Source organism: Pimephales promelas, chromosome 19 (genome assembly GCF_988280905.1).
Source record: "Pimephales promelas chromosome 19, fPimPro1.hap1.1, whole genome shotgun sequence".
Classification (NCBI taxonomy): domain Eukaryota; kingdom Metazoa; phylum Chordata; class Actinopteri; order Cypriniformes; family Leuciscidae; genus Pimephales; species Pimephales promelas.
This window is the reverse complement of record NC_142787.1, coordinates 708,562-732,357: the sequence shown is the minus strand read 5'-3', so window position 1 is coordinate 732,357 and position 23,796 is coordinate 708,562. Positions and strand designations below refer to the sequence as shown.

The 23,796-nt window shown below is 42.0% G+C and overlaps 2 protein-coding genes across 4 annotated transcripts in view; both read right to left on the bottom strand.

Annotated features, from left to right (window-relative positions):
• Nucleotides 1–16,857, bottom strand: part of fnip1 (folliculin interacting protein 1) — a 37,688-nt gene extending 20,831 nt beyond the window's left edge. For both annotated transcript variants that reach the window (XM_039663560.2, XM_039663562.2), the window contains exons 1-6: nucleotides 16,662–16,857; nucleotides 8,892–9,021; nucleotides 5,839–5,949; nucleotides 4,912–5,015; nucleotides 3,653–3,727; nucleotides 1,512–1,594 (exon numbers count right to left, since the gene is read on the bottom strand). In XM_039663560.2, the coding sequence (XP_039519494.2) occupies nucleotides 1,512–1,594; nucleotides 3,653–3,727; nucleotides 4,912–5,015; nucleotides 5,839–5,949; nucleotides 8,892–9,021; nucleotides 16,662–16,750 (592 nt within the window). In that variant the 5' untranslated portion in view covers nucleotides 16,751–16,857. The remainder of the gene's footprint in view (nucleotides 1–1,511; nucleotides 1,595–3,652; nucleotides 3,728–4,911; nucleotides 5,016–5,838; nucleotides 5,950–8,891; nucleotides 9,022–16,661) is intronic.
• Nucleotides 16,858–17,755: 898 nt separating this feature from the next.
• Nucleotides 17,756–23,796, bottom strand: LOC120473679 (uncharacterized). Of its 2 annotated transcripts, XM_039663655.2 has the most exons (9): nucleotides 23,586–23,796; nucleotides 23,420–23,510; nucleotides 22,504–22,564; nucleotides 22,349–22,397; nucleotides 22,146–22,268; nucleotides 20,645–20,839; nucleotides 20,498–20,574; nucleotides 18,272–18,526; nucleotides 17,760–18,185 (listed from the first exon to the last, which is right to left on the bottom strand). In XM_039663655.2, exons 1-9 carry the CDS (start codon nucleotides 23,662–23,664, stop codon nucleotides 18,168–18,170), a joined length of 948 nt encoding a protein of 315 aa, XP_039519589.2. In that variant the 5' UTR covers nucleotides 23,665–23,796; the 3' UTR covers nucleotides 17,760–18,167. The 2 variants fall into 2 exon arrangements, with proteins under 2 accessions (XP_039519590.2, XP_039519589.2); XM_039663656.2 differs by lacking the exon at nucleotides 23,420–23,510 and having other exon boundaries at nucleotides 17,756–18,185; nucleotides 23,564–23,796.

Below are 23,796 nucleotides of genomic sequence, written 5' to 3'. Positions count from 1 at the left end.
TGTTCAGCAAGGCTGCGTTTATTTCATTAAAAATACAACAAAAAAACAGTAATATTGTGAAATATTACTCCAGTGTCAATCAGCTGTTGTCTATGTGAATATATAGTAGAGCCAGACCGATATATCAGCCGATATTAGGCATTTTCTAAAATATCGGTATCGGCAGTTATAATGGCCGAAAAATGAATATTTCAAAAATAAAATAAAAACGGACAAATCACGCTTCAACCATGTCATGAGTGTTGTCAAAAAGTGCAGGTAAAGGGATAAGCAAGCTGACTGTAATTGTAAGGCAATGTAGCGCCTAATTATTATTTTATTTATCAGAACTTTAATATATTTTGATGTTCCTCTGTTCTGTTGAGACAATCGAAACGCGTTTCTTTTTAAAATGCATTATCATATTATTTTAGTTAAAACTCATAAATAACTACAAATAACTAATGTTAGGGAAATCTGTTAATGTTTTGTTGTGCATTTCTGAAATAAGAATAATAATATCGGCTGATATATCGGATTTTAAAACCAACAAATATTTGTATCGGTATCGGCCTTCAAAATCCTTTATCGGTCGGGCTCTGATATACAGTAAAGTGAGATTCATTCCTGTGATCATCAGTGTCACATGACCCTTCAGAAATCACTCTAATATGAGGATCTGATGATCAACACACATTTATGATTATCTTCAGTGTTGAACACCGTTTAAATTAATCAAAAGTGTCAGTAAAGGCATTTATAATGATAATAAATGCTGTTCTTTTGATCTTTCTATTCATCAAAGAATCCTGAAACTGTTTTTAACATTGATGATAAACAGCTGTTAATATTTCACAATATTACTGTTTTTTATTGTATTTTTAATCATATAAATGCAGCCTTGGTGAGCAGGAGAGACTTTTAAAAACATTACAGGCCGTACCGACCCAGCGGCAGTGCAACGCTCGCAGAAACATGTCCAGGTCAGAGTTCACTCTCAATGCAATTCAATACGTTTCTAATCAAGGCTGTATGTGGGATCTGTTGTACTGTGCTTTATCATGCCACTTCATCACAGTTCCCGTTGCATCAGTGCGATCGGCCGGATGATGGATGACGGTGACACAAGCGGTATTTCTGAGACTGATCCCGTCAGAAGGTCCTGTTGCTGATAAAGCGGTGATGGTAACGAGAGCTCGCATCTGTGCCAGTCATGAGGCTTTCTCCTCTCAGTGACCTCATGTCTTTAGACAAACAAAACGCTTTGCAATGAACTAAACACATAGTGTGTGTTACACAGACCTGGACATGTTCTTGAAGAGGCAGCATGGGTTTAAACAATCACATGTTGTGACGATTTCACAGGAAGTATTACGCACAATGGAAGAGGATAGACACGTAAGAGAGCATTTACATGTAACGTGGGAAACACAGAGATCAAAATGAAGGATTACACAATGAAAGTACAGAACGTCTTTAAACGGACAGCTGAAATATAAACGCAGCTCAGGTTGGGTTTAGGAGCGAGTTACCTATGCTTCCCAGAAAGCCGCTGTTGTGCTCGGGCCGGAGCGCGCCGGAGTCCTGGCCGATGAACTCCAGGCTGTCCTGAAGCCTGCACAGACGAGTGGGGGAGCTCATTACAATGATCAGATTACTTTATCATGCAACTAGTAAAGTATTACTTTTATAAATTTACAACAAAATGCCTGAGCAGCAGTTGTGTGTAAATGTGTGTGTGAAAACATGAGGGGGTTATTTCAGTTCTAGATGAAACGTGAGTGTGCAGTTAAAGGAACACTCCGACTTTTTGGGACTTTAGCCTATTCACCTTACCCCCCAGAGTTAGATAAGTCCATACATACCTTTTTCATCTCCGTGCGTGCTATAAGTCTGTTTGACGCACCCACCGCTAGCCTAGCTTAGCACAAAGACTGGATGTGAATGGTTGCAGCTTTCATACTAATCCAAATGAGTGGCAAAATAACGCAAACGTTTTCCTATTTACATGTTGTGGTTTGTATAGTCACAGAGTGTGCAAATATCAAGGCCATATGAGACACAGACATCTTTTGACCGTATAATTACTATATTTTCTGAAGGGGAAGCACTGCTACTTGGGCAGAGTGATAACAATCACCTGAGACGCACCGTGACGAGGAGCAGAGAGTTCGCTTCGCTCAGCGTTGGAATAAAGAGTCAGCAATTACTAACGTTAGATAGAAAAGCAAAGTTTATTATGGGTGTTTGCTTTATTGTATGAGCTGTGACAATAGACAGGGGAGACCAGGTAATACAGTACCATGTTTCATTGATTTCCAACGAAAAACGCACCCAGATTTATAAATATCACATGAATAAATAATTATTATTACAGGAATCAATATATTTTAAATGCAATTTATTAGCTGAACCAAATGTATTCAACAGTAAATACATTTGCCTATATAATATACAGTATTGCATTACTATAGGATAGAATAAGGGGAAAGTAATAGCACAAATTGTTTTTGCACAATGAACTCACAGCCTATCGTACCCTTTTGCACGCTCAAGTTCGTTATTTCCATGGTTATTTCAAATTTAGGCTACTAGGCACGCCGCGCGCAGGGTGCAAAGTTCAACGCGGTGAACGCGCTCGTTTTTTTCCCAAGCGCGTCCGCACCGCATCAAGATAAAAACATATTCATACCCTAATCATATAATAGTGTCACTAACGTTACATTAGCTCTGGCTAAAGGCACTGTTACAGTAGGTCATCTAAAAACATAACGGAACACTTACCTCAGCCGCAGGTGATCCACTTGTCCTGTCTATCGATGGGATGGCCGTATCCTTCAGCACATTATGGTCCGTGTGGCAAATTCCATTTTTTCAAAATAGTCGTCCTCATTGAAATGTACCGAGCAAACATAATGTCCCTTGATAATCTTAGGTGTGTTTGGATAAATATCCAGAGTAAGTTATAGCCATTTCTTCATCCAGTCAGCGTTTTTAGTTGGAATTCTGTGAAACATGGTATTACCTCCCCTGTTTACAGTCGCAGCTATTTACAATAGAGCGAAAACCCATGACTCTAAACTACGCTTTTACTATTTATAAATTGCTGACTCTATTACCCAAACACCGAGCGAACTCTCCGCTCCTCACCACGGCGTGTCTCCGGTGATGCGGTTATTACGCCGTCAAAGTAGCAGTGCTTCGCCTTCAGAGAATAGTTCCCAGGTTTTATACGGTTAAAGGATGTCTGTGTCTCATTTGACTTTGTTATTTGTACATTATGTGACTATACAAATCACAACATGTAAATAGGAAAACGTTTGCGTTATTTTGCCACTCATTTGGATCAGTATGAAAGCTGCAACCAGTCACATCCAGTCTTTGTGCTAAGCTAGGCTAGCGGTGGGTGCGTCAAACAGACTTATAGCACGCACGGAGATGAAAAAGGTATGTATGGACTTATCTAACTCTGGGGGATATGGTGAATAGGCTAAAGTCCCAAAAAGTCGGAGTGTTCCTTTAATCTAAAAAAAAGATATCAATATCAATATTCCCCAAAATGAATAAATCAGAGTGGAATGCAGATTCAGAATCCTGTGCAAACCTCCAATAACTAAACATGTTAAATAAAACCGCAATGAGGACACGTCTCCAGCGGTGAGCGAGCGCTTACGTGTTCAGGCTCCCGTAGGCACTGCCGCCCGTCCTGGCTGTAAACACTTTACTGAGCATCAGCTGTGCAGGAGATCTGGACACACACACACACGGTCTGTCCATCATGAATATACTAATAAATAAAACAGATTGTTATCACCCAACAAACAAGCTATTTATAAATTCCAACCTACTAAAATGTAATGATTTAGCCAAAATAATGTTTAAAATAATAAATAATCAATTTCCAGAACCTGTTTCAAATGAAATCCACTCCTTATGAGCTCGGAGGAACACTCATGTTCAATAAACCACAGATTAGAACAAATGTTAAACAGAGATGTCTGTCTGTTAAATGTGGAATAGTCTCGATGATGAACTGAAAACATGTAAATCTATAGGCAGCTTTAAGAAATTGTATATATAAAAAAAGATTACATTATACAAAGCTGAATAAGTTTAGCTTTCCTTTCTTTTAGTTATTATTTTTGCAAAATGACTTACTGTGCGGTACTGTGTGTTAAATAAATAAAATGTAAAAAGTATCGGCGCAATAAGCATAAGCTTCAGCCGACAGCTTTTCGGTTAAGCATCTTTTCTTTATGTTTTTATTATTGTTTATATTGTATTTTCACTTTTGTTAGTAATTTTCTTTTTGAAGCTGACCGAAATAAAAATTATGAATGAATGAATGAATGAACGACCAGTGTTGTGTGGAACTCATTACAAGTAACTTCAGTTGAGTAATCCGATTACTTTTTCTAGTAACTAGTGAAGTACCGCATTAAAATATCGTTACTGTGTCACATGACTGACAGCTCCTGTCCTCGTGTGGAGAGAAATAAAATGAGGACGTGTTGTGTGTAAACATGGTTATTGCAGTTATTTTTAATTCCTCAAAATGAATAAAAACAGTTTAAAACTTTTATAATTAACTATATTAAATTACACAAAGATACTTCATGTACTTTATTAATAAATGTATTCGCTGCTGACCTTCAATGATCTAATTCAACCATTCGAATAACCAAAAATGACTTTAGATTTTGAAATAAGAGTTATCTATTGTTCTTTACTCGACTCGACAGGCGTAAATGTGTAAATTTCCTTTAGCTTGAGGATTATTCATTTCACATTTGGTGTGAAAGGGCCTTAACACTAAAAAACAAACAAGCAAGTCCAGTCCAGCCCAGCTGAGAAAACGTAACGCAAGTAGTTTATTTGTTGGAGTAATGCGATGTTGTAATGCACGAGTTAGAAGAGCAGCTTCCGGCTCACCGTATCTGGTGGATCTTCAGCGTGGAGCCCTTGTAGCTCATGGCCACCGAGCCGAACATCATCTCCCCCAGCATGTTAGCGTCCGACGCGCAGCGCGACGAGGCCTGTGGGAAACACACACAGTAACGCAGCAAAGTAAATAAATAAACAGGCCTTCAACGAACTTTGGTCCAAATGTTTTCTTCATAAGATCAGCACGATTTCAAGTCCTGATTTTATACAACAGCTCAATACAAGAGTTACATATTGACTGTTTTTGACCAAAGAAAATAGCCCCGAATTAAACTGTTGCGTGTCCAGGGAACACACAGCGGTGTTTCGTTTGTAAATGACTCGGACGAGTGATTCAATGATTCTTTCACAGACAGTGGCTGTGTCTCAAACACACTCTTATACTCTCGCTCGCTCAGAGTGAATGAAGACGAGTGAGGGACTCGATAAACAAAGACAGGAACACTACAATACCAACATGTTGTCTTAAAGTCCCGCTGTGGTGTAAATCCAGTGTTTAATGTTGTTTATGTGTGTGTGTGGTGTTTTTAATACGCTTTAACACACACCGTGTGTAAGTTCATCAGTGGACGGCATTGCTGAGTATTTTGAACCAAAGACAGTCTCAAACACACGCTTTGAAATCGCTGGTGTTTCTGACGTCACAAACCATCTTGTAACCAATCAGATCAACGAGTAATCGTCAACCAGTGGATCTCCGAGTGAGGGAGTGGAGGCGGGGCTCATTTGCATATTCACAGAACCGTGCATACTAAATGAGGCGAGGGTGTCGAGTTACATTCAAGACATTCAAAGGCATGATGGTTATGTAATTTTGGTGATCAGAAATGAGATTTATGGGACACATTATTGACTACAGGGGGAAGTCTGCGCTAATCTCTCTCGTGTGTGTGTGTGTGTGTGTGTGTGTCTCACCTGGAAGCGGGTCTGGTCTCTGGGCTCGGAGGAGCTGCTGTCCAGAGAACTGGAGCTGCCACCCGTGGGTCTCAGCGCACAACACTTCCCCGGCGTCTCCACACACACCCTCTGCAGACAACACACACACACAGCTGATGTCATTAATCGTTTAATAGAGAGTGTGTGAACTGACTGAGATGAGACACTAGCGCTAATAACAGACCAGGAGCGGTCGATGCGTCATGATCAGATGTGCACTGGGTCAGGGGGGGATTTCAGTACACATTTAATCTTTTGACCTTTTTATTCATTAAAGAATCCTGGATTTTTTACTATTTTAATATTATATTTATAAATGTGTCTTGATCATCAGATCCTCATATTAGAGTGATTTCTGAAGGATCACGTGACACTGAAGACTGGAGTAATGATTCTTTGATCACAGGAGTAAAATTGACATTAGAATAATATTTAACAATATTACTCGGTATTTAACAATATTTTCTGAGGGTATTGTTAATCAAATAAACGCAGCCTTGGAGAGCAGAAGAGACGTCTTTAAAAACAATCAAAAACTTCACGATCCCACACTTTTGAACAGCAGAGTCGGTTCTTTAAACGAATCATTCAAAACGACTCACAAACGCAGTTGAATCAGTTAGATGATTCGTTCACTGACTCCCTCAGGGCGGCGACTGAATGAACAGTAGTTAAACAAACACAATTATTATGTTCATCTCCAAAACACAAACGTGTGTCCCTCCATTGAAACTTCACCCAACACTTCATTATCCATTGGAATAAAGAGGTTTAATTAATATTTATATGAATAAAAGTCTAAATGAAAAGTGTTCATCATATAAAGCGCTCGTGTCTCTTCAGAAGATTGTCAGGAGTGTGTGAATAGCCTCGGCAGAGGTCGTCACTACAGCGCCGAGGGTTCGGGAGGACATGAGGCGAGCACAACCCTGAACACACACACAGGTGAACGCTTCTCAAACACACGCTAAGGAAAAGAAAAATGATTATTTGGGTCATGTTTCCTCGACTTAGTGTGACGTCATGTGACAGAGCCTGCACAGTCACACACTTATGCTTCAACCTGAATGCAGTGTAACTCCAGTGTATTCAGTGAATGTGATATAATAAAGAGTGATCCGTGTGACGTGTTGGAGTGAATGAGTGTGTGTGTGTGTGTGTCCGTCTCAGTGTCACTAACGGCTCATCTGCCCTGAAGAGCACAAAGGAACTCGATCATGTGAGACGATCATATGACTTCCTTAACAACTCGTGAGCTGGGCCGTTTGCTCTCTCTCTCTCTCTCTATCACTCTCTCCCTCTAGTATTCTCAGCCAAAAGTGTCATGTGACCACAGCTTTAGCTCCAGTCCCTATCAGCGTCTCCAGAGCCTCTCCCCAACACACACACACACACACACACATCAGCTGGAACCAGTTGACTTCAGTCAGGCTTGGAAAACGTTCAGTTGTGGGTCAGATCATCTGTGTGTCTGCGGTCACATGACAGCTAATGACAAACAACCTGCAGACGTGACCGAGAGCGAGAGCCGAGACACGCCTCCAGTCATGTGAACGTGAAGGAATGCGCACACACACACACAGGGATGCAACCACTATAGACGTTGTTGGTATGATTATAGTCTGAGGAATCATTACGGTTTCACCATTATTATGCATTCATTAATTTCACAAAAATGTGTATAAAAATCAAATGAACACTCTTTAGATTTTAAAGTGTTATTTATCGCTGCATTTTGAAACACCGTTTCACCAAATAATAATAATTTTAAAAAGTCCATCTCTCCCTTTGGAGTTAAAAGTGTGACCTCTGCTCATACACTCTTAGAAGAAAAGGTTCTATATAGAACCTTAAAAGGTTCTATCAGCGCTACGTATTTGGAACCCCTAAAAGGTTCTATACACTCTTTAAAAAAAGGGTTCCTCTGGGATCTATATAGAACCCTGGGGTTCCGTACTTGGACAATAGAACCTTTTACCAAAAAAATGGTTCTATAGAGAACCATTTTGGAGTTCCATATATGAAGCGGGGGATGGAACCATTTCTGGTTCTAAATAGAACCAATTCTTCTAAGAGTGTAGTCAGTGTGTGGGAATACTGAACTGTTAGTGTAACCAATTATCATCCACACATACTGATTATAATAATTTTACATCTGGCGTGAGAAAATGAGGCTTGACCTCGACTGATGATGCGTACGATCACACCTGTGCCAATGTTCAATGCGTCGCTGATAAAGTCAACAGAAATGTGATGTAATATATGGACACGCTCAGTGCTCTTCAGATAGCAGTGTTTTAACCACATTAAGTTTATTTTAAGTCTCAGACATTTAAATGAAGTAGTACACATTTTAAAAAGACATTTATAGTTTGTTTAAATCAAATTACATACACCGGTGTCTATGGAAGCTGCAATAATAATCTGACTTTGACGTTGTGTTTTATTCATACCAGATGGACACTGAGTATGAAGTTTATTCTGATTCCATGTAAAAATGGATGAATTTACGTGGTGTAAATCTGACAGACTCATCGCTCGTTATATCAACTCACGGTCATTATGATTGAAAACACATTCACTTCCACATATTTGACCATAAGAATAATTGATGATGAATATATGAGATGATGAGAATATCTTTTGAATAAACAAGGATGATAAATAAGGTTTAAATGGTGTAATATTTGTGAATTTGATTATGTAGCTACTTAATCATTTTCTCGCCAGTGCCGTCAGGATAACTCTCTGGTGCCGCGAGACTCCGCCCACACACTGTTCTGATTGGCTGTGGGGTTTGATTTTGATTTTGACGCATTTGTCGCGTCTAGTGGACAGACACATTATTTGTCACTGGAATCTAATCGCATCGCTTCTGGTTCGGACACGGTGTGATGAGCACGGCACGTTAAGCTGGTGTAACTGTTCTGCTCGACAGAAGCACGCGGTGTAGCAGAGCCTTTAGTTTACGATTAAATAACCGCGTCGCGGTTAAGAGTGAAATCAGTTAATCAGTAATCACACACACTCACCGTGACGGGAGCTTCTTCCATGCTTCTCTTCCGGGTGTCGGAGTCGAAGAGGACGTTCCTGCCGCGCCGCTCGCAGTCCTGATACACGATCAGGCGGATCTGACTGGGCTCCAGCTCCGGCGAGGACCAGCTGAGGACACACACACACACACACACAAGTCAGAACCATAGAATATATAAAAATATGGGCCTAGTGTCCATGGCATCACCCGTTGTGTTTCTGAAAAGCGTTTTTGAAGCCCAAAGTGGGCGGAGCCGGCCGTCGCCATCATGGCTGCGAGTCACTCCCGGATAAACGAGAGGCGGATTAGCTGAGGTGACGCTAACACACAGCAGACAAACGGCTAGTAGAGATATCAGCACCAATCCAGCTTAATCCACCCTAATAATTATGCAGAACTTTAAGGCTTAATATAATTTAAACGGACGGAGTATTCACCCCCTCACAGTCGTCATGAAGGGCAACATTAGCGATAGACCAAACCCACTTTTTGCACCAGACTGTAAACCTGTTCTTCTGCTGTAAAGTTGGCCCTTTTAACATGCGGGTTTATGGGATTGACTCTCTTTTGGAGCCGGCCTCTAGTGGCCAGTGGAGGAACTGCAGTTTAACTCACTTCAGTGTTGATTCGAGAGAGAGACGGGGAAGGTTGTCATGTCAATCAAATTTTGATTGGCTTTTTCCCATGTCCATGTCAGTGTTTCTGAACTCCTGAAACGCCTCCATTGTAGTCTTGAGTTTCTCTCAGGAACGAACACGCCACAATGTTCCTCATTATAATAATTCATGCGAGGAATAAAGGGGTGGGGCCTGGCTGAGTTAGTTAGTAGTGTGTTAAACTGGCGGTTATGGAAAGAGACGGGACATTTCCCAAACACACTCGAGGCGCTCGACCAATCACAACACACTGCTCGAGCCGACCAATCAGAGCACAGTGTGCTTTCAGGAGGAGGGGCTTCATAGAGACAGGAAGTAAACAGAGCGTTACTGACAGACTGGGAAGAGACGTGGAAAACATGGACGGAATCATGGAAATTCAGTCAAAAAAAATGAATTTATAGTATAGACTAATGCAGAATATCACTGGATTATGCACATTTTGGTCAAATATGGCTGGACACGTAACCCATGATATGGACTAGTGTCTGTCATATATACTACATATACTCAAGGATGTCTCACTATACGAGGGCATTAACACGTGAACTACATTAGCTTCTCCTTGATCCACCGGCTGAAAGAACAAACTCCCTCTCTGCCAGTAGGTGGCGCTGGACCAGCAGAAGTACAGCGTTTACTCTGATATTGAAAGCTGCGCTTTTTGCAGGTAAACCTCATAAAGTAAACAGTCATAATTCATCAACAGTACATCAATAGCTTCTCATAAATGTGGGCAGTTCATCACTGTGAACTTCTTGAGCTGATGTTGAATCAGGTGTGTTTGATTAGGGAGACAAAGAAATCTTGCAGCGTTGGTGATCCTCCAGGACAGGTCTGAGAACCACAGATTTAGACCCTAAACATCCATAGTGACTTTTATTATGATATTTTATTACATTAAATTTGATACAACTGGACTTTTTCCGCTCCCGCACCAACAGCATGTGTGTGTGTGTGTGTGTGTGTGTGTGTGTGTGGTTATTTCTGTACTCAGGGCAGGTGAAGAGAGGCTGTTTACTGTCACATTCCCAACGACTGGACTCATTCACACACACATCATCCACTTCATCAGGAATACAGACAAACAACAGCGTCATTGCGGATGACCCAAAGTCCTCATCCAGTTTCAGAGAGACAGACACACACACACACACACGCAGGGCTTTAACTTAAACACTCATTAGCAGCGAGAGTCTTCGACATTCCTCAAATGAGCCAATTATAACTTCACTACACACACACACACACAAGTATATCTCTCTCACACACACGTCTCTCTCACACACACATGCTGAACACAAAGACAAAATGACTCACAATCTCAAATTATGAAAACTCAATCACAGCTAATAATCCTCACAGCTGATCTGAAGAAAAGACCATACACTCCGTCGAGAGCGGGCGAAGCGGACGCAGCAGCCGATGGGTTTTTGTTGTGTCGGAATTAAGGTTTATTTCGACTGAGAACGCCGGGATTTAAGCTCCCGGTTTGCATCTCCATTAATTCAATAGTTGTCTTGCAAATGTGACAGAGCTGTTAAACAAAGGAAGTAATCGACACATGGAAAAGAGTTACCGTGTTTGCATTTCTATTTTTAGATTATCAAAAGCACAGACTAATACACTAGCAAACACCCTCAGCATTCAGCATATATGCATTTAAACAAGTTTCTGAATATGTAATCAGTTCTACGAACCCAGCGGTGAGATCCTCTGAAGTGTGTATTAGCATTAACACACACACGTGGCTGTCACTAGACATGCATCAACACACTTTAAATCCCTCACTTTCAGGTTAATTTCACACTACAGTCACAAAACATGATTCACACACACCTGTTGGTCAGTGCTTTTCTTATTAACTGTGCACAACATTACCATAACATTCAATCATCATCATCTCAAGAAGTATTTTTATCAAGTTTAAATTATTTTTTCATATTTTTTCCCACTAATTTTAATTAAAAAAAAGCTACAGCTTACAAAAGTAAAAAATAATAGTGAACAAAATTTGTAGTCTAAATGTTATTGCAGCATTATTATTATGGGCAGAAATACTCAAATGTGCATTACGTCAGGCTTCATGCAAACATTTGAGAGAAACATTCAAGAAATCTTCAAGGACTTCATAAAGTGCGTCACACTTTTTCCAACACTTCAGAGAGCATAGTCGAAATATTATCCAATTTAAATGCGTTGACCAAAAACCTTATTCAAGCGATTACATCAGAAGAAATAATTAAAGAGGTATCACTTACAATATCGACATCCCGGTTTTCTCCAGAGCGGCTGTATATAATATACGAACTAAATAACTCTATTGGAAGAAAAACGGCCCATCACTGACCTTACTCAAGCTGGACTTGCTCAAACTGTGTTGCATTATGTTCCTGTTATCTCTGTAAAGCTGCTTTCACACACTCTGCAATATAAATAAAGCTGACTTGGCGATACTTTTTCAGGAAAAAGTAAATTACAGTAATTAATTGCTTTGTGATGCGCAACACTGCTGGACATCCGCATACATTAATTGTTTAATACTACTACTAGAAATAATAGGGTCCGTGTGTCCTATATACAAGTAATATTGAGCAACTACATGTACTTGTAGGGTTACTTGCATGTAAATAATTATGCATAATTTACAGTTATTACTATGGTAAGTACTAGACTACATGTTAGATATGTAATAAGGACACGAACATAAAGTGTTAACTACCGGATTTGGTGTAGGGTTAATTGCATAACTATGCATAAATTATAGTTATTGCTAAAGTAACTACATGTAACGTGCAATAAGGACATTGTAAAATAAAATGTTATCAATAATAGCAGCAGTATAGCATTTCCCTGTGCAGATAAGAAGATCTGTCCTCATTACAGTGGATCAGCTGTTATCTTCAGGGGGAAGCACTGAGGAGTCCTTAATCTGCTGAGCGTTACACAAGACGGAGCCGGCGTCAGTACCTGTGCGTCTGTGCGGCCGAACCCGCGCGCGTCCCCATCCTCGCTAGTCCTCCGCACACAGCGCTGGTGCTAGCGCTGAGCTAAACCCACAGAACATCATCATGAGTGTGTGAGGCGAGACCCAGGCTGAGCTGGATATGCGGACTGAACCTCTCCAGCGAGTGTGTGTGTGTGTGTGTCAGAGCCGTTACGTAAAGAAACCATCCAGACCGTGACGCAGTTGGTGTCCGCTGGCCGCTTCTGAACGCATGCATGGGAATGTTTCCAGGCCGCATTCCTCTCAGCTCCACCAGAGCCGGCGGGACAATAATAGCTGGAGCAGCAGCTGGTCAACACTCACCCGACTCCAGCGCTGGACTCCACAGGCCAACGCATAACCCCTTAGTCATGGCACTGGGGCTCAACCGCACTGAAGCCTTCACATACACACTTACTCCATCTGGTTGAGCTCGATCCGACTGAGATTTCGATCGGATTGAAAGCAGTGGTTTATTCATTTTCTAATACGATTAAGAGGACATGTGAACACTTGATCAGATTGAACAACAAAACTGAAAGGAGTGAGCATGTGCAATGACGTAGAAGTAGCGTAATGACGTAGAAAAGTGTAGAAATAGCATAATGACGTAGAAATGCCGTAATGACATAGAAACGCTGTAATGACATAGAAATGCCGTAATGACGTAGAAGTAGGCGCAATGACGTAGAAATAGCGTAATGACAGAAATTGAGTGATGACAGAGAAACAGCGCAATGACATAGAAATATCTTAATGTCATAGAAATAGCGTAATGACGTAGTATGAAGACGTAGAAGTAGCAGGATGATGTAGAAGTAGCATGATGACGTAGAATTAGCGTGATGGTTTAGAAAAAAATGCAATGACGTAGAAATAGCGTAATGGCATAGAAATGCCGTAATGATGTAGCTGTAGAAATTCCGTAGTGATGTAGAATAATCGTAATGATGTAGAATTAGCGTAATGACGTAGAAATCCCATAATGATGTAGAATTACCGTAATGACGTAGAATTAGCGTAATGATGTATGTAGAAATATTAGTAAGAATAGAAGTAATTTGAAAGCAGTGGTTTATTCCTTTTCTAATCCGATTAAGAGGACATGTGAACACTTGATCAGATTGAACAACGAAACTGAAAGGAGTGAGCATGTGCAATGACGTAGAAATAGCGTAATGACGTAGAAAAGTGTAGAAATAGCATAATGACGTAGAAATGCCGTAATGACGTAGAAGTAGCGCAATGACGTAGAAATAGCGTAATGACAGAAATTGCGTGATGACATAGAAAAAGCGCAATGACATAGAAATATCTTAATGACGTAGAAGTAGTATGAAGACATAGAAGTAGCATGATGATGTAGAAGTAGCGTGATGTGACGTAGAATTAGCGTGATGGTTTAGAAAAAAATGCAATGACGTAGAAATAGCGTAATGACGTAGAATTAGCGTAATGATGTAGAATTAGCGTAATGATGTAGAAATCCCATAATGACGTAGAATTACCGTAATGACGTAGAATTAGCGTAATGACGTATGTAGAAATATTAGTAAGAATAGAAGTAATTTGAAAGGAGTGGTTTATTCCTTTTCTAATCCGATCAAGAGGACATGTGAACACTTGATCAGATTGAACAACGAAACTGAAAGGAGTGAGCATGTGCAATGACGTAGAAATAGCGTAATGACGTAGAAACGCCGTAAAGACATAGAATGCTGCAATGACGTAGAAGTAGCGTAATGACGTAGAAATATCTTAATGACGTAGAAATAGCATAATGACAGAAATTGCGTGATGTAGAATTAGTGATGACGTAGAAGTAGCGTAATGACGTAGAAATAGCGTAATGACGTTGAAGTAGCATGATGATGTAGAAATTGCGTAATGACAGAAATAGCGTTATGACGTAGAAATGCCGTAATGACGTAGAAGTAGCGCAATGACGTAGAATTAGCGTAATGATGTAGAAATTCCCTAATGATGCAGAATTAGCGTAATGGCGCATGTAGAAATTTCAGTAACAGAGTAATAAAGACACTGAAGCGGTTTCACACCAGTTCATGACAGCTCTCTCTGGTCCAGCAGATCCGAGTGTTCGCTGAGATCCAGTCACATGATTATCCGACACAGGCGATCGAGGCAATCAGGAATAAGATCACACACCGGCGTTTGAGTCCAGATCGCCATATTTTAACGATTAATCACGCAGCTCTAGTGAAATCTCTTGTACATTCCTCCGTATTGTCCTATAATAAACTACAGACACACCACAATCCACACACATGATCTCGCAGTGACACATGCTGACATCATGAATCACAATCCTCTCATCCGACACACTCTCTCCGGTCATGAGACACGCACCAACTTAACAAATATATATCATGTGCTGTATAAGTCACAGTGAAGTCACAGAATCGGTCAAATTTAGGAACAATGAATCATGAGTAGGGCTGAACACCTAATGTCTCACAAGTGTCTCGCTTAATTAAACACTTTATCCAGCTGTTCCAACCTTAAACCTTTAAAAAAAGTATTAATTAAAACACTAATAGGTCTGTAGTTTCCTAAGGTTTGATCTACACATGATAACAGGTCTCTGTGGATCAGAACACTGATCTGAATAGCAGATCAGGGAGAGGTCAAGAGGTCAAGACACACACTCCAATGTCTAGCTGTCTCAATCACAGAACGGGAGTGTATCCAAAGATAACTTCATGTCTAAACCATAATACTAGCAGATCGTAACATTACAAGTCTGTTGCATTAACAACTACCGGTTTTATTTAATTTAAATAATTATTATCTTTGATAAACTGGACGCACACACTGCACGAGGGAATTTTAAAAGCGTTTTGTGTTTTTATGTGGTATGTGTTGCTCAAGACTTTGCACAACACAAGGAAGCTTGATGTCAATCTTTGTCTAAAACTCTTTTTCTCCGTCGATGCTCTTCAGTTTTAGCTGATTATTTGTGGTCAAATGCCTTTTTGTTTTTGTTTTTTATCAGCCCTTCAGAACAACACGAGTTCTGCAAGAGTGTGTTGTGTTCACTACAGTACAGGCTGTACTGTACAACTACACTCAAGCATAACTCGCACTGCTGTCTGTTCACAAGAAAAGAAGAAAAAGAAATCATCAGGGATTTGCTATTTTTTTCCTGTTGTATCAAACTTGTACCATGAGTTCTGTGTACAGTTACACCCCTAACACACACACACACACTCAGTTGTTGAGTGCTAAGATTTACAAAATGAAAATCTGTGTGTAAAATATTTTAAAATAAACAAAATGAATGAAATAGACCAGTAACTATATTTCACTAGTAATAAAAGGTGCAAACCGAGCACAACACTCATCAATTAATTTTAAATTATTTTATAGAATTTTTCAAAAATATTACCACTCCTAGTTTCCATAAATAAAATGCATCCAACAGCTCTGTCATTGAAGCAGAAGTATCATAAATATAATGAGGATCTTCAAAAATAGTATTTCGCTCCTTGGAGTTAAAGCTTTGAGAACCACTGGAGCTTTACATCAGGATCATGTACATCCCATAAACACTCAACACGAGATGAAGATGAAAGTCAGCATGCAAATTATTTCAACGCTTAATGTTAACGCAATGCTCAGTGGTTATTATGCATAGTTTCTGACAGCAATTAACCACTTCAAACATCCACTCATCTTCTGCATGCTCGAGATCTGCTGCACATCCGAAGCGCGAGCCTGTGTGATGATGACGCGGTCACGTGCCAGAGTCTCGTGAACGCAAACATATCATCCCCAAAGGCAAATAAATTCACTAAACGCAGTGATATCTGGTTTTTATGGGAGTAAACAACATCGCGTTTTATTAGAAAACACAATAACTGCGTCAAAAACAAAAGCATTCTGGAATAAATAATACGATTAGAGAAAAGTGACGTGGGCCAACAAAGGGTTAACCGAACCAATCAGCTTAGCTAAGGCTCAAACGTAGAGCCTACAGATGGAGAAAACCTTACAAAAACCACAGACAATACGACTCTAAAATCCGACAGATGTATCCTCAGAGAAATATAAAACACACTGGAGTGTGTGTGATGATATGTGTGCTCTCCGGAAGCTCGACACGTACCTGAACACCTGGTCCTCTTTGCTGCTCTTCGCGGGCGGTGAAAGCGCATTTTTTTTGTTGAAGAGCTTGTGAAACAGCGTGGGGGCCATAATGGACCCACGATTTGAAGGAAAACTCCCTTTTGTGTTTAATTCCTGAGGCACACTCGACTACAGCACACGGACTCCATTTGTGAGACAGTCATATGACTGCCGTTAGTCACACGAGCTGCTTGGCAACGCCACTGCGCTCCGATTGGCCGGTTATCTGCGGCCCTCCCCTCCGCGCTCCTGATTGGCTGATATTTTGGTTTTTACACCACGTGGTCAGAATGGCTGTGTTGATGTTTTGGGGTTACATTTAAAACCGATGCATTCAGCTGTAATATATGTAAAACATATTCCCGCCACACGAGAAAAACAAATCATAAATCATAATTAAATAATACACACACTCACAATTAAACACGGACCATAAATCATAAATAATACTCACGTGACAAACACACGCTTTTTTTCATGTTTTGTTCTCCCTTGATCATGAGAACAGTGCATGTCTTTTTGGATGATGTGCGAATGTGTGAATCTTGGTTTGTAATACAATAATATTTATATTGTACGTTTTGAGATTGTCATACGTTATTTCTTTGGTGGATTTCTTTATTGTTTATTATAATAAGAAAACGTTCAATAAAAAATAATTTAAAAAAACACTCACGCTCACACACACTGAGACTCTCACTCACTCACTCACTCACTCACTCACACTCACTCACTCAAATCATAACTAATACACACACACTCTCTCTCACACACACACACTGAGAATCACTCAGAAACACTCTCTCTCTCTCTCTCTCTCTCTCTCTCTCTCTCTCACACACTCACACACACACACACACACACACACTCACTCAAATCATAATTAATACACAAACAGTCAAAATAATTAGACAAGAACTCATATTTATAAGATACGTAAAAATTCATATGATTAATTTTAACCTCATAATTACGTAACATGTCATAATTTCATTTATGAGTAAATGTCAAAAATATTACTTGGCATTTTTAATCTCATAATTATCACTTAATATGACATATTTATGATTCACCAAAGCATGATTGCTCCTTTAATAGGCATTAAATAAAGCATTTCATAATTGTTATGCACAAGATAATTCGTTAAATCAAGATCAGTTTTGCACAATGTTCTTTATTATTTGTCTTTTTGTATTTATTCATCTTTTACATATCTACATCTAGTATAAATAATTTAACTTATAAGGTTTTCTTCCCATTAAATTCCATGTAACATCTCCTCTATTCCACTGTTGGCCTCTCGTTATTGAGACTGCATTAAAATCATCAGTTAAGTATATATTACATAACTTGACTTCATTGTACACATGCATGTTCCATAAGTGGACGAGATGTATATGAATTATGGCTTGTGTTAGTTTCACCCAGACACACGAGTATCCATCCCTCTGATGACGACAGCGGCGCCCTCTGCTGGTCAGACCCCTCAGGTGCTGGACGGGATCTATGGGAACAGAAACAAATTCCCGGAGGAACATGAAACCCCTGTCGGTGTCCGCATGTGTTTATGAGGAATGCGGGAAACGTTACCGGTTTGGCGGGAAACGTGAACGTGTGTGTTTGTTTCCGTCTGTGGAGAAAGGCTTCTTTCTCACACACATCTGCAAAGTCAAAGAACCTCACAGGTTTATCTGAGGATCCGTTTCCGTCCGGATGATCCTGGTTTTCCCGCTGATCCCGCCGCTCATTCTGAACTCCCTTGTGGCTCGACAGGTTCCGGACACTCACAATGTCACTAAACGTCACCTTTCTGTATTTCAACAGTTTTCTTTTCTCCGCAAAACACTGAAAGGTAAAATGTTTTAATTTTACTGTGGATGTTGAGTTATGATGCTGTATATATACACACACACACACACTCACTCAGTTACACTTAAACACACTGGACTCGGACGCGCACTGGACTCGGATGCGCACTGGACTCGGACGCACTGGACTCAGACGCAGTGCGTGTCCGGACGCACTGGACTCGGACGCGCACTGGACTCGGACGCAGTGTGTGTCCTGACGCACTGGACTCGGACGCGCACTGGACTCGGACGCGCACTGGACTCGGACGCGCACTGGACTCGGACGCGCACTGGACTCGGACGCGCACTGGACTCGGACGCGCACTGGATTCGGACGCACTGGACTCGGGCGCAGTGCGTGTCCGGACGCACTGGACTCGGACGCGCACTGGACTCGGACGCGCACTGGACTCGGACGCGCACTGGACTCGGACGCAGTGTGTGTCCTGACGCACTGGACTCGGACGCGCACTGGACTCGGACGTACTGGACTCGGACGCGCACTGGACTCGGACGCACTGGACTCGGACGCGCACTGGACTCAGACGCGCACTGGACTCGGACGCGCACTGGACTCGGACGCACTGGACTCGGACGCGCACTGGACTCGGATGCGCACTGGACTCGGACGCACTGGACTCAGACGCAGTGCGTGTCCGGACGCACTGGACTCGGACGCGCACTGGACTCGGACGCAGTGTGTGTCCTGACGCACTGGACTCGGACGCGCACTGGACTCGGACGCGCACTGGACTCGGACGCGCACTGGACTCGGACGCGCACTGGACTCGGACGCGCACTGGACTCGGACGCGCACTGGATTCGGACGCACTGGACTCGGGCGCAGTGCGTGTCCGGACGCACTGGACTCGGACGCGCACTGGACTCGGACGCGCACTGGACTCGGACGCGCACTGGACTCGGACGTACTGGACTCGGACGCGCACTGGACTCGGACGCGCACTGGACTCGGACGCGCACTGGATTCGGACGCACTGGACTCGGGCGCAGTGCGTGTCCGGACGCACTGGACTCGGACGCGCACTGGACTCGGACGCGCACTGGACTCGGACGTACTGGACTCGGACGCGCACTGGACTCGGACGCGCACTGGACTCGGACGCGTTGGAATCGGACGCAGTGTGTGTTCGGACGCGCACTGGACTCGGACGCGCACTGGACTCGGATGCAGTGCGTGTCCGGACGCACTGGACTCGAACGCGCACTGGACTCGGACGTACTGGACTCGGACGCGCACTGGACTCGGACGCACTGGACTCGGACGCGCACTGGACTCAGACGCGCACAGGACTCGGACGCGCACAGGACTCGGACGCACTGGACGCGGACGCACTGGACTCGAGCGCACTGAACTCAGACACGCACTGGACTCGAGCGCACTGGACGCGGACGCACTGGACTCGGACGCGCACTGGACTCGGACGCGCACTGGACTCGGACGTACTGGACTCGGACGCGCACTGGACTCGGACGCGCACTGGACTCGGACGCGCACTGGACTCGGACGCGTTGGAATCGGACGCAGTGTGTGTTCGGACGCGCACTGGACTCGGACGCGCACTGGACTCGGATGCAGTGCGTGTCCGGACGCACTGGACTCGAACGTGCACTGGACTCGGACGTACTGGACTCGGACGCGCACTGGACTCGGACGCACTGGACTCGGACGCGCACTGGACTCAGACGCGCACAGGACTCGGACGCGCACAGGACTCGGACGCACTGGACGCGGACGCACTGGACTCGAGCGCACTGAACTCAGACACGCACTGGACTCGAGCGCACTGGACGCGGACGCACTGGACTCGGACGCGCACAGGACTAGGACGCGCACAGGACTCGGGCGCACTGGACTCAGACGCACTGGACTCGGACACACACTCCGACACACAAGCTCAGACACACAAGTTCAGACACACACACACACATTTTGAGTATTAATCACCTTTCTGACAGCAGGGTAAGGAGCAACAGGTCGGGAGTTCACAGGCGTTCTCTCCTGTGCTGATCTCAGCTCAGCTCCTGACAACACAACTCAACAGCTTCATCAATTCAAACACACACACACACACTTGAGTTATTGATGCTGTACCTGAGGCCGAGGTCTGCGAGGGCCCCCGTGCAGGAGAGCGGCTGAGGAACACATCAGTGCCGTCAGCTCCAGTGATGGAGGACAGGTTAGGCGCGGGCTGCAGCGCGAGGTCCTGAGCGTGGCTGAGGTCCAGGAGAGTGGAGTTCTTGACCCCGGCCTCCGGTGCGTCTCCGGCACGCCAGCCGCTCGCATCATCTGCGGCGCAGAACGGGCAGTGACAACACTAGTCACACACTCCACATAATGAACTGAGATCGGTTTGAATCAAGAATTCGAGGAATAAGCGGCTCAAATCCTGAAATTATCATCATGTCCTCATGTCATGCCAAACGCTGCGACTGCGAACTCTCCAAAATGTTCTATGGTTCTATGACTATGCAAATGCCATTTCGTCAGTAATTTAGACTTGTTTATTGATTAATTGTGTTTTATTTCTTATAGTTTATTTTGAGTAAATAATTGTATCTTTTACTGTTTTAATGTTAAAGCTAGAAAAAAAAGGATGAATCCAATCGAAACATTACTGATACTATTCTTTTATACCATTCATAATAAAAAAAAATAGTGTTCATTGGAGGGGACTTTTGTCACACTTGAACCACGAATAAACAAAAAATTGAACGGATTCGAGGAGTTTCGTGGTTGATATTTAAAATAGTAACAAATCTGTTCCCTCTCGGGTCAACCTGAGCCTTCAGGAATGAGTGAAACACGAGGAATGCTTCAGTTCACATAGAAATATTCTAACTAAAAATTTACCACAAAATGATTTTATGTCTACATGTGTATCTGAATGCACACTGAAAACACATAATCATCAACATTATAACAAATAAAGGCTTGACTTTAGTTTTACCATTTAAGTTGAATTCCTGAAATAAATGAACTTTTGCACCATATTCAACATTTCCGAGTTTCACCTGTAGACCTATAAGGCCATCTAGTGGCTAGAGTCATGAAATATCATGTTATATTATTTATGTCCCACAAGAGGTCGCCAAAAACACCCAATGTGAGATCACTGTAAAAAATATTTTTGTGATTTGTAATCACAACATTTTTTATTTTGTCAAATCAACTTAAATAATTTAAGTAGTTCAGATAACGTATTATTTTGAGTTTCTGATGATTAAATCAATCTCCTTAGTTTTTTTTAAATTTTAAGGCAACAAGGTTACTTAATTTTTTAAGTTAAATCACAATATTTTTTACAGAGTATTTAGAGCTGAACTAAAAGGGTCATGCATGAAATTGTGAGATATTGTTAAAAGAATGAGAGGAATGTGCTTAGATTACTATTTATTTAATTACATTTATTTATATTTACTTTAAATCCAGTAATTTAAAGGTAAATGAAATAAAAAATAAACAAAAAAATCTCCCAAAAAATTTCATACAAAAAAAAAAAAAAAATACAAGAAAAGAAATATAATTGTATGGCGGACCAGCACTGCTTGGAACAATTGTAAAGTACACAAGTTCTCAAACGCATTAATAATACCATAATTGTCAGCTTTACGAAACTCCTCGATGGATGAAAGCGTCGAGTCGTCGTCTAAAGTTGGAGAATCGACATCCAAGCAGTCCAACAGAAAGCTGGAGACGCCGGAGGGCAGCGTTAGACCTGCGCAGAGACAGAGAGTGTGTGTCACCGGCTGGAGGAAACACACACGCAGAACACTGAACTTCAGCTCCGGAACCCACTGCTGGAGTCCTGGCTGCAGTCCTCTGAGACGCGTGCGGCCGGCCGGCCCTGCGGAGAACACACACGAGAGCAGAGACTAGAGACTTCATCCGTCAGTTCATCAGTGAGAGCAGAGAGACTAGAGACTGTTCATCTGTTGAGAGCAGAGCCGTACCTCGCCACGATCTCTCCTGCGTCCTAAAGCTGCGCTCACACCCGCAGTCACTGCCCTCAAACTACAAATTCACACATGACAAACACAGAAACATTGTTGCGTTTAAGTCCTGATGGGAAGTCATATTCACTCATAGGGTTTATGAGATTTATATAAATATTTCATATTTATAATGTTTATTTGGGCTTGTCCAGTGGTGAATGGTTGGGTATAACAGGATTAGAGAGAGAGAGAGAGAGAGAGAGAGAGAGAGAGAGAGAGAGAGAGAGAGCAATATTATTTTGACCACTTAAATAAAAAAATATGAAAAACAGTAAGAAACTGTTTCATACATTAAAATCAAATACAAAAGTAGTCAGGGATAACACAATAAAGCCCGAAGACTTATTTCCAGTTAAAGGTTAAAGGAACACTGGGGAAAAGCCTTTGATTTTGTTCTCCTCTAAACCACTAGATGGAAAAAAACTTGCTGCACTTTTATAAACATCCGCTTTTCAGATAATCTGATCCTTGACATGATCGTGGACAGCGGCTCAAAGCTTATTCTGTGCTAATCTGATCAAATATTTGAGCTAATATCTGAATCTGATCAAATATTTGAGCTAATATCTGAATCTGATCTAATATTTGAGCTAATATCTGAATCTGATCTAATATTTGAGCAACTATTTGAATCTAATCTAAAATGTCTGCTAATATCTGAATCTGATCTAATATTTGAGCTAAAATCTGAATCTGATCTACAATTTCTGCTAATATCTAAATCTTATCTAATATTTGAGCTAATTTCTGAATCTGATGTAATATTTGAGCTAATATCTGAATCTGATCTACAATTTCTGCTACTATCTAAATCTGATCTAATATCTGAATCTGAACTTATAATTTATGAGAAAGTTATTTGTAATAATCCCACCTGTGTTTGTTGCATCCATGTCCTTTTAACTCAGAAAGCTGGCGACCTCGACGAGCGCCTCGACTGCGGTTAGACCCGTGTGTTTGGAAATCTACAAGTTAAACATGACATTAAAACGAGTCGATTAGTAACGCAGAATTAGACCTGAAAACGCGGGTCCTCGTACTGGAGAATGGCGGAGCGGCTCTCAGCGGCGTCACGTTGCGCCCGGTGCTTTTTACTCTTGACGATTTCCTAATAATCATAATTAAAAAACAAACTAAACGCGAAACGGTGCAGTTGTTCTTAACCTATCCTCCTTGTACACACCAATACCCGAAACTATCATTACTAACGTTACTGAACAGCTGTCGTTACAGTGGGCGTGTCCACGCTCG

What these genes read in the sequence shown, in the direction of transcription:
- LOC120473679 (XM_039663655.2), bottom strand. Translation starts at nt 23,664, where the DNA reads ATGATTATTAGGAAATCGTCAAGAGTAAAAAGCACCGGGCGCAACGTG. An exon ending in CTGCAGCCAGGACTCCAGCA is followed by an intron (nt 22,269 to 22,348) that starts GTGGGTTCCGGA and finishes GTCTCTGCGCAG; the next exon opens with GTCTAACGCTGCCCTCCGGC. An exon ending in CTCGCAGACCTCGGCCTCAG is followed by an intron (nt 20,575 to 20,644) that starts GTACAGCATCAA and finishes TTGTGTTGTCAG; the next exon opens with GAGCTGAGCTGAGATCAGCA.